This window comes from Anas platyrhynchos, chromosome 2 (assembly GCF_047663525.1).
Source record: "Anas platyrhynchos isolate ZD024472 breed Pekin duck chromosome 2, IASCAAS_PekinDuck_T2T, whole genome shotgun sequence".
Lineage (NCBI taxonomy): Eukaryota > Metazoa > Chordata > Aves > Anseriformes > Anatidae > Anas > Anas platyrhynchos.
This window is the reverse complement of record NC_092588.1, coordinates 138,146,966-138,160,770: the sequence shown is the minus strand read 5'-3', so window position 1 is coordinate 138,160,770 and position 13,805 is coordinate 138,146,966. Positions and strand designations below refer to the sequence as shown.

The window sequence follows — 13,805 nt, the reverse complement described above, 5'->3', positions numbered from 1 at the left end:
CCCTAAATTTATTAAAAACAAAAAAACAAACCAAAACAAAACCAAACAAATTAAAAAAAAAAAAAAAGCATAAAAGGGATTGCAGGCAGTAAAGAAAATACTTTCATCTAAGCTGCCTGGAGATAAAGCTACAAAACAAGCTCTGAATACAGGAACTTGTAAGACAATGCAGATACAGTCAAGCACTGCTTCAGCTGTTTGCCTGCTGAGATCAGAAAGGAGTTTACTTCTCCTAGTGGATGGCAGCATCATGGGACTCCATATGCGTCCATTGTGGTTTTGACCTTCCCGTGAATCACCGTGGGGTTCATGCAGTTCGTGCAGGGCTGAGTTCCCTCAGAGTCTGGTTGCTGTCTCTTGCTGCTAGGTGGATGGTCACAGAAGCATCAGATTTTAGGCACAAATAGGCCTGCCAAGAACACTGATTTTATATTATTTAATTATTTCAGCAGCCTGCTGCTCAGCTCACCTGGAAGCCATAGCTGAACTGGGAGGGCATCTCTCACCCCAACATCTCCTGCTGCCGCCGGGCAGTGCTTTGCAGTGCATTCCCTTCCCTTATGGACAATCAGTTCTTAGGCTAAACCTTGGTCTTGCCAAGAGCATGGCAGAGCATAAACTGAACAACACGATAGAAACCTGTACATGGTTGTGATGAATGAAGTTCATTAGTGGCTTATTGCAACTGATAGCAGTCACACATCCCACAGTTTATTTGACACAAAACTTGCTTCCCCGAGGAGACCGCTGTCCCACAGGTCGGCCTGCCACGGCTGGCCTACCTGTTGACTCTGCACAATATTGAGATTTGATCTGCGTGAGGCCAGCTCTGGCAATGCAACCTTTGGCCTGAAGCTCCTCAGGGGCACTGCAGTTAAACTGACGAGTGTGTTGAAACCTGTTGTTCAAAAAGTTTGGTTTTGTGAAAAATCATGTTTTGTTTTAAAGCTGGTGAAATGCTTTCTGACAGTTTCTTGATGCAGATAAATACTTGGCCTTGGTATGACTTTCAGTCATAATGCCAAACAAATTTTATGGAATCATTGAACTTCTGCCGAAAAAAGGAATGAAGAACACGATGAAGGAGAGGACAAGAAAATTGTAAGATTATTATTATTTTTTTTAATCTGATAATAATTAGTGCTTGGTGCATCTTTAAACATTACAACTACTCTAGATCTCTGCATAATTTTATTTACACGTGAGTAAAATGCACGAGGTTCTTTAGAGAAAATGAAAGTCCAGCAGAGAATTCACGTCCACAAAGACTGTTGAATGAAGCTTCTGGTACAAAGTTCAATTGATCTGGCCCAACTGACTCTCGCCAAAAATAGTCAAAGTCTAAAATTAGAGTAAATTATCAAACCCATTCTTTCAAAAAAAAACAGGAACAAAGTAACCCACTACTGTCCTCTAACATCTTATATGAGGAACCACGAGAGAAATACCATTGCAGAACTATTAAAGTGAAGGTCCTTAAAGGAGAGAGCTCTTGCTAAGCCATGTTTCTGTCTTGCAAGGTAAGAAGTAATTTAAAATGCTTTAAAACGAATGCATGGCAAAAGCAAACAAATGAACTTTTTTTTTTTTTTTTTTTTTTTTTTTTTTTTTTAAAATCTTCTCCCCTAAATCTGTTATTTGTAGTGTATAGTTCAGAAGACAAAATCTGTGTTTTATTTAATAAGATTTATGGCTTTGTTTCACAATACTGCCAGGAATGTCTTTGCTTTTATGTCTTTGCACGTTGCTGTCTATTTTATAGATCAAGCAATGGCTGTGAATACCACGTCTGCCTTTTAATACCTGCATGGTTACAAACCTCTCCGCTGTAAATGACACAGCACAGATAATGAACGAGCGTTTTCAATTTCCAGAGCGTGCATTTTTTTAACTGACGTGTAAATCTTCTGGATGTTACCATATCTATTTATTCTTCCATAAAGACATTCTTTAGGAGGCAGTAATATATGAATGGCAAAAAGACTATGATTTGAAGAATGAGCACTAAAATGTCCATAACAGTATTTTTGAATTGCCCTTCTCATGTGGTGGGGCTATTCTTTATACACAGTAAATGAGAAGTAATAACAGAATGAGATTGTTAGGGCTACAGTTACTTGAATTAAAGGAGAGAGAAGATGTACAGCTACAATGCTAGAAAATATGGTGCTGGTCAATTTAAAACATTCACCAATTGTAGTTACATTTACAAAGTATTTTGGCTAAAAAACAGTTTTCAGTTGGCTCATAAAGTAAAGGAGGAGGTGTCTCCGTTTACCACAGTAACTCAAGATAAGCATCCTGGGCACCAGAATTGAGATATTTCTTGTAATTATTTTTCTGTCAGCTGCCAAACTAAAACCACAGAATTATTTGGCAGTTCTGATTAAAAGGAAACGTAGTAAGAATTAATAGCATTGACTACTGTACAAAATAACAATAGCAACAATAAGGATTGCTAACAAATAAATGCTTAAAATTAAAATATCCGATAATAAAAATAGAGGCCAAATTCTAGAAGTCTGATTTTATAAGGCAAAATTCAGCAAATAAATAGTGTGCCAGTTATCACACCTAATTATTCTAATTTTGGTGGATAATTTTCTACCAGCAGTGCCTAGCAATATACAACTGTTTTTGCCGATGCACATTGATGTTGTTTTGACTACACGCTACCCTTGCATTAAAAGTGACTGCTACAACAGGTGGTTTTTATTTGGAGGGGAAAAAAAAAAAAAAAAGAGTATTTATTTATCTATTTATTTATGTTTTACTGGATAGCACAGTGAGACACAAATAAGGTCACACTGGAGAAGCCTGAACTGTGAGCCCAACATTTGGGAAGGTCTCCAGCTGGCCAGCCTGTAGCTAGGGATACTTGGGTTTGGGGGGCTTAAAGGAAGAATTGGATATGCTCAGGTGCCGGGGAAAAGAGAGGAGATGGAGGGTTACTGTAGGGGCACAGGTCCTCTTCAGGAAATTAGCCTTCATCATTACTACTCCTAATGGGAGAACCTGAAAATTAAGCTTTCAAGATCAGGGAATGGCCAGACACTTGGCCAGCATGTCATGCATACTTACTTTCCACTTCTTCTCATCCAATTGGTATGTAGTGCTTCATGAGCAGCTGAAAATCTTTAAAATGAAGGCTGGAAAGCATCACCTCTTTGTCAAATCCAGTGCAGCCCTCACTGGGGTATGCATGCATTAGCGTGTTTGCTCATTTGGGAGGTTTGCTGAAGCAGTCACCAAAGCAGACCCAACGATGAGAGTGAAAACATGAACTGTTTGCAAAGAAGACGGTAATGAAATTACTGGGACAAAGAAAAAGAAAGCAGTCCTGACAAAAGCCAGTAAGGGAAATACGTTTATTAAAGAGGGAGTAATTAAATACTCCTACAATAGGGATTGAACGTGGACATTCAGGGCATGTGGCATGTGGTTGTTTTATCACTGCATATGTGGGGCAGCAGAAGCCAGGTGAGCTGGTGAGCCGTAAAGACACAGCCTGCAAGCACCTTGTCACAGGGGCTTGCTCTGTTCATTGGGGTAGGGAAACTGGGATGTTATTTTACAGACGATGAATCTGGATAAGCCTTTGCTACTAAATGAAGCCTGACTGTCCTTTATGAAGGAAGAACAATAAATATGCTGGAAGCTAACTCTCTGAGGCAACTGACTGGCAGCTATCAGGCGCTTGGTTACATGCGGAAGTGGTGCAGGTTCTCGTCCTGCAGATGAAGAGGAACATTGCTGGCTTGTACATCACAGTGACTGATGTGCTGCCGAGTGATCTAGATAAAGGGAAGTTCCTCCAGCTGTGTTTTGTCGGGCAGACCTGAGAGCAGCCCGTAACTTCAGGGAAGGGCTGGAGGCAGTGCGAGCCACTTAGAGGCTACTGCAAATTAAATCATTTCTAAAAAAGGAAACACTGACGCTACCCCCACAGCAATGCCAGGCCAGCGTTTGCTGGTTACGGCACCTGCCCTTTTACACCCTGGTTTCAGTGAACATCACTTTCAATAACTCTTCCAGTGGATGTTATTTGTAATAACCCCGCCGCTCTGTGCAGGACGCCCCCGGCCACGGGCTGCCGGCGCCAAGATGGCTCCGCCCTGAGGCGCGCCCCGCGGCTCCTTCCCCTCCGCGAAATGGCGGCGGTCGGGGCGCCCCCGTTAACATCCCTGAGGCGCTGCCCAGGTGCTGAAGCTGAGCAAGGGCCCCTCGCAAGCCTTCCTCACACCCTCCTCCTCTTCCTCTTCTTCTTCTTCCTCCTCCTCACCCCCCTCCCCTTCCGGCCGGGCGGGGCCGGGCTCGGCAGCAGGGCTGGGACAGGGACCGGGAGCAGGACGGGGACCAGGAGCGGGGGGAGCCGGGCAGCGCCGTGAGTGGCCGCGGGGGCTGGGCAGGGAGGGTCGGGGGGCGGCCGGGCTGCGTGTGGGGGGCACCCAGCCGGAGCCTGACGGTGTTCGCGTCCCGCCCAGGCCATGTCCAAGTCGCTGAAGAAGATGGTGGAGGAGAGCCGGGAGAAGAACCAGCCCGAGGTGGACATGTGCGACCGCGGCGTCTCCAACATGCTGGACGTGCCCGGGCTCTGTACGTACAGCGGCGCCGCTGCCTTATTTGTACCTTGCGGCCGGGCCCCGGCACCCGCTTAGTTAATGCCAAAGGCGCTTCCGAGCGTGTTGGGCAGGCACGGCCAGGCCAGCAGGATGGTCCCTGCTGCTCTCAGTTGCTAATGCGGCATCTGAGCCTTGTTTGGCAGCGAGTTTATTGCATGAAGTGTGGGCTCGGGGTGCCCTAACTTAAATCCGTCAAATGTTGCGTGCGCCTGGCTTGGTTTGTTTTAGCATGGGGGGCTGGGGACTTGTCCACCCTGAGATCAAACTGAGGGGAGGGGAAATGATGGCTGCTTTCTGTCCAGGTAGTCCAGACCTTGCTTTTTCAGTGACTCTGCGCTCTGACTGATTTGTAAGGTTTTATATTTGGTGTGCTTTTCTTATTTCTGTCGAGATGTTTGCCTGGAGAAGGAATAACTTCCTCTGAGTGCGCCTTTAAAGAAGTAGTGAGTAGGCATTGCGACTTATGGCTTGTAGGTGATGGTTTGAGGTGTGGAAGCGGCTTGTTTCCTGGCCCTGCCACCTGGCTCCTAAGGGGTGAACTTCCCTGGTAGAGCAGTGTCTGGGCTCCTCTGGCGCTCTGAACTGCTAGGGAAGTTCAATGGGTCTGGTCCAGCACCTCTCCTATTACGGGTGCTGAATCTCTTTCTAGCACAGAGTTACAGCTTGCTGCTTCAGAAACTGATTTTTCCACGACATACAAATAAGAATAGTGATTCGTACCCAGTGAATGGCCTTTCCTAGCATCTTGTCTTTAATGAAAGCCCCTCGTAGATGTTTAGAGATGACTCTAACATTAGGTTAGCATCAGAGAGAGCATTTCAGTGGTGTTTCCTCTCTTTTTAGCAATTTGAGGTTTAAGGACTTACTAGGCTGGAGGATATTCCTGAGTTATGTTCAATAGCTGCTGGTAGGGATTTTGTGTCATGAAATTACTTCGCTGTAGTTGGTCCTACCCCACCACCCCAAGTGGACACTGATTTTCTTCAAGTAAGCTGCTCTCTGTAGTCTTGGTTGCTTTTCAAGAAAAGTGCCAAGCCTTGTCCCACTGCACATTTGAGTGCTCAGCGAACTTGTGTTTAAACTTCCTTAATTCACATAAAGCAGATGCAGTCACACAGCGACTGGGAAGTAGCACTGCTCTGTGTGCAAATCCTATTCCTTCAGGTACGGATCTATTCTTGTCATGTGTGTATAAAAAACAAAAATCTTTAGGGAGTATAGAAAATTGATGTCATGATGGGGAGGGAGAAGAAGAAGGGAAGAGGACAACATGCAATGGCTTGGGTAGGACTCCTCTGGCTTTTCTGGCTCTTCTTCCTAGGCTAGTGACTGACTTGCTCCAATACAGAGCAGCCACTTTTTTTTTTTTTTGGCCTTAACTCCCACCCTTTAGGAAGAAAGTTGCAGGACAGACAAAATCAAGCATTTGCCTCTGTCAAATGTCGGTGTGTTGTATTTTTTTTTCCCAATTCAAGAGGAAATACTTCTCCCGTGTGGATGGAGATTGACACTCAATGTCTTAAACTAGCTTAGACCTCTGCATCTCTTCCTGTTTTCATCTTTAGTAAAGGGAACGTTGAGTTGTCAGCTCATTTATACGTTATCATTCAGATTCACAAAGTTACGTTCAGTGGTCCCTGAACAGCTGCTCACTCGGGGGTTCATTAATGCCATTACAGGTCATGACATCTGTTTTTGGAGTATTCTTCAAATCCAGGCATATCAGTGTTTTCTCCTAGTTGTAATTCTCCTAGTTGCAAAAAGTAGCCTGGAGAAGAGGAGGCTCAGGGGCGACCTTATCGCTCTCTACAGATACCTTAAAGGAGGCTGTAGAGAGGTGGGGGTTGGCCTGTTCTCCCACGTGCCTGGTGACAGGACGAGAGGGAACGGGCTAAAGTTGCGCCAGGGGAGTTTTAGGTTAGATGTTAGGAAGAGCTTCTTTACTGAAAGGGTTGTGAGGCATTGGAACAGGCTGCCCAGGGAGGTGGTGGAGTCACCATCCCTGGAAGTCTTCAAAAGACGTTTAGATGTAGAGCTTAGGGATATGGTTTAGTGGGGACTGTTAGTGTCAGGTTAGAGGTTGGACTCGATGATCTTGAGGTCTCTTCCAACCTAGAAATTCTGTGATTCTGTAATTGAAGTACAAGTTGGTTGGAATCGTGCTACAGGCCTTCAGAGCGAGCATCTGGACTTTCCAGACTTTCAGAAATGTAAGCGAGATATCTCTTTTCAAAGATGCAGCAGAGTAGTTCTGTAGGAAAGAGAGTTCACCTGAGATGTAAAGTGTCCCTTGACCTAGGTGTTCTGTAATTTTCATTCATCATCCTAATGCAGGTGAAACAGTTTTAAACTTTAAAGGCTTTTTATTATTCTGGTATGCAATAAAACAAGTGTTGTGGCCATTAACACATTTATACTATGTTTGTGCATCCATGAATAGTTTTAACACATCTTGCCTTGTGAAAATGTTCGTTTTCTTTTTTTAATTCTCTGTTACGGAGTGAGTAGATTGTATTTGTTTATGAAACATCCAGATATTGACAGGTAGAGACAAAGGGGGTTAGCAGATGTCCTGTAAGGTGAATAATCTGATTAAGCAGGCAGGATATGACACATCTTTTGCCTGGCTATGGCACTTATTGTTGGGACTTCAAGCAGTCATCTTGAATTAGGGAATTGTTCTCATTGCAAGGAGCAGTCTCTAATCTCTGATTTATTTATTTTTAAGTGGTGGATGTGGGGAAGCTTTGAATTATTTTGCTCAAATAACTCGGGACATCTGCTGCTCTGTAGCCTGGCTGCTAGGGAAGGAATATTGGATGAAATCCTATTTACTCTGTAAGTGTTAATTTGTTCTCATTATTCCATCTGTAAGCTATTCATATTTCACAAAAAGTATGCTTGTACATGATGGAATTAATATGGCTGGAATTTTTTACCAAAAAGTTCGTGTTGATAGAATTGTTCACTCCTAAAATAACCAAGGCCCAGGAGATGGAGTGGCAGGCTGCTTGCAGGTTGTTCAGTACAAAGCTGTAGTGCTCCTTCTGTGTTAACTTCCTCCAGTGCGAGAGGCAGCGTCTTATCTTCATCCAGCAAGGTCTCTGGAGTCTTCCTGTTGTGTTTTTTTTTTTTTTTTTTCCTTTAAAAAAAAAAAAAAAAAAAGAAGTCAAGACTTGTCATCTAAATATTTCATGGAAAGGCAGCTTGCAGTGCATGGAAGCAGCATATGAAAAAGCTGGATGCTAGGACAACAAGATCAGAGCTCAGATGTTCTTTTCCCACCCATTCCATTTTGAAGCAATGGTGGGAATGGGACCATGACAGGAATTTGTAACTACCATGTGTGTAAATTGCCCTGGCAAATGTTAATATCCTCACCCTTGAACTTCTGTGGGGATGTGTGATGTGTTTTTGAAATCAAATTAATTCATCCCCTGTTATGTCAGCACGGCCTCTGAGGGGTGCCTCCTTCAAAGACCTGGTTCTTAGCGTTTGCAGTGGTGTCGTACAGAAGCTACAGAAAAAGTGCAAAGGTTCTCTTGGAATTACCTGTTCTTGCAGCTTGGTTTGACTTTCCAGTCTGTAAGTGCCATTCAGTCTGCCTGTTGCAGATTTCTGCCAAGCAGCAGAGGAGCAGAGCTCCCACCTGCTCGGAGTTGCTGTCCTTTGTGCTCATGATGAGGTGCTGGCTTTCTAGTGTGGAGCTGAGGTGGTGATAATTGTCCTATTCAGCTACTGCAGTTTAACTCTTCTCAGCTTTAAAAAAAAAAAAAAAAAAAAAGAAAAATTAATCTTAAAGTGGGAGCAACTTTGCACAGTATCAAAAAAGAAATAAATAAAAGGATTCCTTTTGAAAAAGCAGATTAAACCGAATCTTCGCTTTCCAAAGCTTTTGTCATGAGCAGGGCAAAGGAGCAAATGTTTCAGCATCACAAATCTTCAGAGCAAAGCTGGAAAGCTATCTGGTGGTGCTGGGGCCAGCAGTGTAAGCCCTGCTCTTTCAGTGCTCACACTTCAGCCTTCAGAGCAGTGTTTATGATGTCCGTACTGTTCAGGCAGGTAGGTGCAGTGTTGGTGAGTTGATGAAGTTAAGTCTGAGGATACAGATGAGCTGGGGCACACTGTTACCCCACATCTGGCTCTGATCTAGGTCAGGTCGGTGTGGAGCTGGAGGTGTTCAGCTGAAGCACTCTGCATCTCAGGAGGCTGGCAGAGGGCTTGCCCCAGTAATGACTATGTCCTTACTGTTCAGGGCCCGTGAGACTTTGGCTTTCAGTAGTTGTCACAGCTATTACAATTCCCAAACCAAAAGAAAGAAGTGCTGCAGAAGCAGTACTTAAACATTTGCTCACAAGCTCGTAACCGCCTCCAGCATTTCAATTATTTTTTTTGTAAATTGACCTGTCAGCTGTAGGTCTACAGTCAGTAGTTTAAGGAGCTGCTTAGATGCTGATGCTGAAGTGCCCTTCATGTTTTAAAGCTGAGTGTTCTTTGAGGCTACTGTACTTGGCTGCCCTATAGTGCTGGTTCTTATACGGTGTTCTTACAGACTTCCTATGGGCTGCTTTCTGTCCTACTGTGTGACCTCTTTGAGGCACTACTTAGAGAGTGCTTGTATTTAAAGAGATACTGAGGGTGGATGCACTGTTTTCCTTTCTGCTCCCTGCCTTTCCTTCCTCCACAACCTGCAATTGCACAGGGAAGTGTGGCAATGCATTTTTTTTTTCCAATGATCTTTCAGTTCTGTTTCTGCCTTTGAGTGACTGCATTAGTTCTGCTATGGGCTTACATTTGCCTGTGTTAGTGAGGCTTAATGCTTCTGGGAATTGCTGAGAGGTGCAGCACTACAGCTCTCCTTAGGGAGAACTTCCAGGCTGCTCAGGAGGGGCAGCCCTGTAGTTGCTAGAGCTTTTTGGAGAGACTGTGCTGGAAGTAAGGAATAAGGTGTGGGGGAGGACAAAAATGAGTTTTTCTCATTCAAAGCACATCAGACTTTTTGCAGGGAGAGGGAAGACGTTTAACAATGTCTTCAAGGTGTGGGTTTCTCCTCTGTCTGTTTAGCATGTTGTTCTGGCCAGGTAAAGTTGATTGTGGGCTGTAGAGCCTCTAGGGGAAAAAGCAGCAGGGGTGCGGGAATGGCAGTAGGCAAGAACAAACACAGGTGAGGGTGCATAGTGGGGAATACCAGACTGTAGCTGACCCAACCCCATACTTACTGCTCAGTAAGTAGGAGTACGAGGGGCTGGGATCAATCAGATCATTCAGGCCATTTCAGTAAATATCTGGAGCTTGTCTTGATATTCGTAATAGTGCCTATGATCCGGGGTTACTAGAGTAGGAGAATAACATGTTTTTTAGCTGGAATGGGCCATTGCTGTTCATAAACTAACTTTTTTCTCTCTTCATTTACAGTTACCTTGTCTCATATCACACAGCTGGTTCTCAGTCACAACAAGCTTACCAGTAAGTATACTCTGCTTTTCTGACTTTGCTGCAGGCTGTTAAGCAGCATTTAAAAGCTGCCACTACTGGTTTGTTTTTATAGAGCACAGCAGCACTGCTAAGAGGGTGAGATTCTTGGTGAGGCGTTTTACCTAAATAAAAAAAGATTGAGGATGTGAATTAGCAGATGCATTCAACGTGCCTTTCTAACATCAATACAGGTCAGCCGTGTACCAGAAGATCGGTGATTTTCAGTTGTGTTACCAGCTAAGTCAAAAAATCCATTTGCTGCCACAATTTTCAAGTTTTACCAACTTTTTTGAACTGCAGTTCCTATTTGAGTAGAAGGATAATTAAGAAGCAAGTGAAAGCAAACTACAGCTCAACTGCATTGTGTCTATAACCAAATGCACGTGAGGAAGGCCAACTGAATGTGAGCTTCAGGCATGAAAGTCAAGTGTTCTGCTGTTGGCAACAAAAAAAAAAATCTTTTGAGTGTAAACTGTCTCTTGGCTGTACTGCACACACCTTCAGTTACTACCTTCTGGGTACTTCAGTTATCACTTCCCATAGTAAAGACGTCTCAGCTGAGGTGTTGGTGAATATCGTATCATGAGAGAGAGGTGATGTGAGACTGAACTTAATGGAGCGGGATATCAGCCAGCCTCTTGTGAGGCAAAATTAAATTATTTCTTTGTAGGAGCAAGCTTCAGGCTTACCTGTTTGTGTGTTGTGCAAACATTCCGACTTCTTGGGTGTTAAATACAAGAGTGAGGTTCATATAGACCCTGCTACTGTGTATCTTGTAAAGAGAAGAGAAGTTCTCTTTTTTTGATGTTCTGTTTGTCCGTGTCTGTTCTCTGCACATATCAGTGGATGTCAATCTCAACCACTCCTCTGCTTTTTGGAACTAATCTATTTATGAGTGCATGAAATGGGGAAGGGAGTGGAACTGCCAAAGAGCGTTTGTTGGGGAGAAGACCGGGCAGTTCTGTAGCACGCACCAGCCTATGCTCTGCGTAAGTTTTACAGGTTGAGAGTGGGGTGTAAAAAGGTAAAACAAACCCATCAAGTTCTAATCCATTTGCTGCATGAACTGTAAGATTGTGTGTGTTACTTAAAACATGTGTTAATATGAAAATCTAGCTTAAGGTTTTGAGCATTTTCATAAGCATGAAGAAAGTAAAAATATTCTTAGGTTCTACCACATGAACACTAATTCTTTGGTTGCAGCGAATTGGTCATTAATGCATAGCTTAAAGGGTTTGAAGTAGTAGTACGAAATAGGTAAAATTATGGGCAGTGTATGAGTAGCTGTGAGAAATACGAAGTAGTTACTCCAGGCCCTATTCCTGACTGTATAGTGTCCTCTAGACTGGTATCTCGCCAGTTTTTGTCCCTATTTAAAAAATAAAACAATAAAACCCTCTTACATTTTTGAAGAACTTTTGATTTGCACTGGTCAAATTTATAAATAATTGATGACTGATGAGTGAGTTCACAGACGAAGTACGGGGAGGAAAACTGTAAGCATCGTTACTAAACACACAGATCGACCTGTAGTTTAGAATCACAGAATCACAGAATTTCTAGGTTGAAAGAGACCTCAAGATCATCGAGTCCAACCTCTAACCTAACACTAACAGTCCCCACTAAACCATATCCCTAAGCTCTACATCTAAACGTCTTTTGAAGACTTCCAGGGATGGTGACTCCACCACTTCCGTGGGCAGCCCGTTCCAGTGTCTAACAACCCTTTCAGTAAAGAAGTTCTTCCTAACATCTAACCTAAAACTCTCCTGGCGCAACTTTAGCCCGTTCCCCCTCGTCCTGTCACCAGGCACATGGGAGAACAGGCCAACCCCCACCTCACTACAGCCTCCTTTAAGGTATCTGTAGAGAGCGATAAGGTCGCCCCTGAGCCTCCTCTTCTCCAGGCTGAACAAGCCCAGCTCCCTCAGCTGCTCCTCGTAGGACTTGTTCTCCAGGCCCCTCACCAGCTTCGTCGCCCTTCTTTGGACCCGCTCAAGCACCTCGATGTCCTTCTTGTAGCAAGGGGCCCAAAACTGAACACAGTACTCGAGGTGCGGCCTCACCAGAGCCGAGTACAGGGGGACGATCACCTCCCTAGCCCTGCTGGTCACAGTGTTTCTGATACAAGCCAGGATGCTGTTGGCCTTCTTGGCCACCTGAGCACACTGCTGGCTCATATTCAGCCGACTGCCCACCATCGCTCCCAGGTCCTTCTCTGCCTGGCATCTCTCCAACCACTCCTCTCCCAGCCTGTAGCTCTAAAGGTTACAAATAGCTGGAAGTGAGCAACTGTTTCGGGGAAATGTTATGATAAACTTCAGGTTATTGCTGTGTGCTGTCTGGTATCAGCCACTGATGGAGCTGGGATACTGGCTGCCCAGCCTGGCGGCGTTTGTGTTCCTGCAGGGTCACAGCAAGGAGATGCCTGTCTCTGAACTTGAGCTGCCTAAAAGTTAAGCAGGTAATCGTATCCTGCCACTGAAGCCTTCTCTGCAGCTTTTGGAGGGTTGTGAGCACCTTGAGACAGCAGTTCGTTCTGCTCATCTCTGTCTAAAACCTGCGTGATGAGGTCAGATAACGTTGGGCTAAGTGAATTGTACCTAGAGCTGCCAGGCAGAAACTCTCTGCTGCTCATTGTCTGCTCTGATATCTTCTGAATGACCGTGTGTATGGCACAGGGGTGAAATGGGTTGTGAACATTACTGTCCGCAAGTTGAACCAACGTAAGACTTTTTTTTTTAATTGTACAACTTTTGAAGCTAATATGCTTTTAAGAGACTTGATTGTTTCTTCCCTGTGGCACCTTACAAATCTGAAGTGTAGCTGGACTGGCTGGGTATGTCGCAGATAGCTGTTGTGCTCTGAGGAAGAGAGGGCAGGCTGGATCTCCCGCAGAGAGACTCAGATCAGGGTAAACGTGCCTGTCTGAGAATTAAGCCAGGAGAGGGTTGACATACTTAAGCATAAGTGCCAAAATTATAAGGTAAGTAAGCAATCTATATCCTAGTTAGAAGTCTTAGCTGAAGACCTGACTTAGGGGAGGAAGAAGATAAGAGGAGTAAGAGGAGTATGTCAAAAAAGGATACTTTCAGGTTTTCTTTATTCAAGAAAACTTGAGACTAGGCCACTTTTCTTTTTAGAAATAGTTTTGGTTTTCAAAATATCGATTTAAGGGCTGCACTACTCTAAATCTGTATTCTATTGAATTTTAAATTGCTTGAGTTTTAAATTGCTCCTTTCATCTAAAGTAGCCCTTAGATCAGCAGGCTGCAAGGATACCTGGTCTCTCAGCCAAGGGATTCTGTCAACCTATCTGTGTTTGGATTTCTTTTATGGGAAGGTAAAACCACTGCTTCTCCTGAGAAGTAACTCGTCAAGTCTGAAGCTTCCTATTCTTTCAAACTGATGTAAACACTTAAATAGACAGCACACATTTTAAAAAGGCTAAATTTCAAGTTTATAGTCTCGTTTTTGACACTGTTGACCTAATCTTTTAAGCTATGTAATTAATTGTCTTAGCAGATTGCTCTTAAAATGGCTAGGAAGCTGGTGGCAGTGACACTTGACATGCTGCACTAAGGTCATATTAGCATCTTCTACTAGTTTTCTGCCATTTAAATGAGTGTTCTGCTTGCTGTTTTTTCTGCTGTTTAGAGTAAATATGTCTATCTGGAAGAAAGAATATATGTAAAAACTGGACATGCA

General features: G+C 43.9%; 1 protein-coding gene across 3 annotated transcripts in view; it reads left to right on the top strand.

The window, feature by feature from the left end:
* Positions 1–1,381: 1,381 nt before the first annotated feature.
* The window catches only part of RSU1 (Ras suppressor protein 1), a 97,175-nt gene continuing 84,751 nt past the window's right edge, over positions 1,382–13,805 (top strand). Inside the window, exons 1-3 of one of the 3 annotated variants that reach the window (XM_027450694.3) lie at positions 1,382–1,520; positions 4,485–4,596; positions 10,038–10,088. In XM_027450694.3, coding sequence (XP_027306495.2) covers positions 1,503–1,520; positions 4,485–4,596; positions 10,038–10,088 — 181 coding nt within the window. In that variant the 5' untranslated portion in view covers positions 1,382–1,502. Of the gene's footprint in view, positions 1,521–4,057; positions 4,201–4,228; positions 4,385–4,484; positions 4,597–10,037; positions 10,089–13,805 lie in introns of those variants that run through there. The other 2 variants (XM_027450693.3, XM_038175507.2) reach the window with 2 other exon arrangements.